The sequence below is a fragment of the Frankliniella occidentalis genome, unplaced genomic scaffold, assembly GCF_000697945.3.
Source record: "Frankliniella occidentalis isolate FOCC.00 unplaced genomic scaffold, Focc_3.1 Scaffold18, whole genome shotgun sequence".
Lineage (NCBI taxonomy): Eukaryota > Metazoa > Arthropoda > Insecta > Thysanoptera > Thripidae > Frankliniella > Frankliniella occidentalis.
In genome coordinates this window covers 1,717,118-1,718,562 of record NW_026267148.1, presented here as the reverse complement: position 1 = coordinate 1,718,562, position 1,445 = coordinate 1,717,118, and the positions used below count along the sequence as shown (strand labels likewise).

The window sequence follows — 1,445 nt, the reverse complement described above, 5'->3', positions numbered from 1 at the left end:
CGGTAACCTCCGGACACATTTCATGTCTTTCCTGTAACTCCCGGACACTTTTTATGTCTTTCCGGTAACCTACGGAAACACTTCCTGTCTTTCCGGTAACCTTCGGACAATTTCATGTCTTTCCGGTAACCCCCGGACACACTATTTGTCTTTTCGGTAACCCTGCCGGGATGTTTTCGTCTTTCGGTAACCCACCCCTGGGCCTTTCCCGGGCATCTGTCCGTTCGGTAACCCCAAAACCACTGGACACGTTTTTGCCCACTTTTGGTAGAACGACCCTTGTAGGATGCATGGCACTGGATAGGCCCCCTGCTCTACCTGCGGCTTTTTAGGTCCCTCAGGTTGGCAGCGCCCGGGGCCTTCCCCTTGATGATGCCGTCAGCTTCAGGGGGCGGCAACAATGGAGGCGACCAAACGCGCACCCTCGCCGTCGGCAGGTCGGCAGTGTCATGCCGCCAGTCAAGTCACTCTGCGGGGATGGAGATGGCCGCGACCACACCGCTCCCCGGGCTGCGGAACGTAAGGCTGGTGCAGCTGCAGCTGGGGGCGGCCCGGCCCGACGGCGGACGCACCGCGCACCTGCACCTGCAGTCGCCAATGAAGTTGCCCGGACACGTCGAGCCGGAGGCCCTGCAGATGTTCCTGGATGAGAACAAGGACGTCTTCAACGGTAAAAGCAGCAATGGGGACTTCGTCGCGACGTTAGTTGCCGTGTTCGTTGACTGAGGGCAGGGGAAGGAGTGGGGGTGCTTTTGGTACGTGGGTAACTCTTGCTCGTGGGTAACTCATTGCTGATAATAGGGAGTCCTTTGAGAGGCTGCAAGTCAACATGTTAGAATGTCACCCACGTTATAGATCACGTGTTTCCCGAGCCTCAACAAAACAACTTTTGTGGAAAGCTACCGGGCACAAGAAGTGGCGTGTCCTGTGTGTCCGGTCAGCGGTCGTCAGTAACAGTTTCCTTCCTCCACGTCTGTGTTGTGCGTGGCACAAAAGCAGAAAAGACGGCGTACGTGACGGGTCGGGACGGCGCGGACGACGCCGCCGGCGAGTACGCGCACCTGTTCACCAGCTGCGACGTGGTCGTGCACCTGCACATGGACGGCGGCGACTTGTTGGAGGGCGTGCTGCTGTTCAACGAGACGCGCGCCTGCGCCAACCCCCTGGAGCACGCCGTCGGCGCTGCCGCCCGCCCCGGCGCCAGGCTGTCTCGCTGGCTGCGCCGCCGGTGCCGCAGGCTGCGGAGGCTGTTCGCAGGGCCCGGGCAGCTGCAGCAGCCGGCACCTGCAGCCCCAGCACCTGCAGCCCCAGCACCTGCAGCCCCCGCACCTGCAGCCCCCGCACCTGCAGCCCCAGCACCTGCATGACCTACGCCCTTCTGAACTTATCTGTCGATCCCTGTGTTGTTTTTATTATTTGCCCAATCCCTTGAGAGGTAAAGTGTA

At 60.5% G+C, this 1,445-nt stretch overlaps 1 protein-coding gene across 2 annotated transcripts; it reads left to right on the top strand.

Annotated features, from left to right (window-relative positions):
* Positions 1-314: 314 nt before the first annotated feature.
* On the top strand, positions 315-1,439 carry LOC113216235 (uncharacterized). Of its 2 annotated transcripts, none has more exons than XM_026435973.2 (2): positions 315-670; positions 1,000-1,439. In XM_026435973.2, the coding sequence occupies exons 1-2, from the start codon at positions 370-372 to the stop codon at positions 1,365-1,367; spliced, it is 669 nt and encodes a 222-aa protein (XP_026291758.2). In that variant the 5' UTR covers positions 315-369; the 3' UTR covers positions 1,368-1,439. The 2 variants fall into 2 exon arrangements, with proteins under 2 accessions (XP_026291758.2, XP_026291757.2); XM_026435972.2 differs by having other exon boundaries at positions 997-1,439.
* The last annotated feature ends 6 nt before the right edge of the window (positions 1,440-1,445 follow it).

Coding starts and splice junctions, on each gene's coding strand:
- LOC113216235 (XM_026435972.2), top strand. CDS start 370: ATGATGCCGTCAGCTTCAGGGGGCGGCAACAATGGAGGCGACCAAACG. Junction 671..996: donor GAACAAGGACGTCTTCAACG/GTAAAAGCAGCA, acceptor GTGGCACAAAAG/CAGAAAAGACGGCGTACGTG.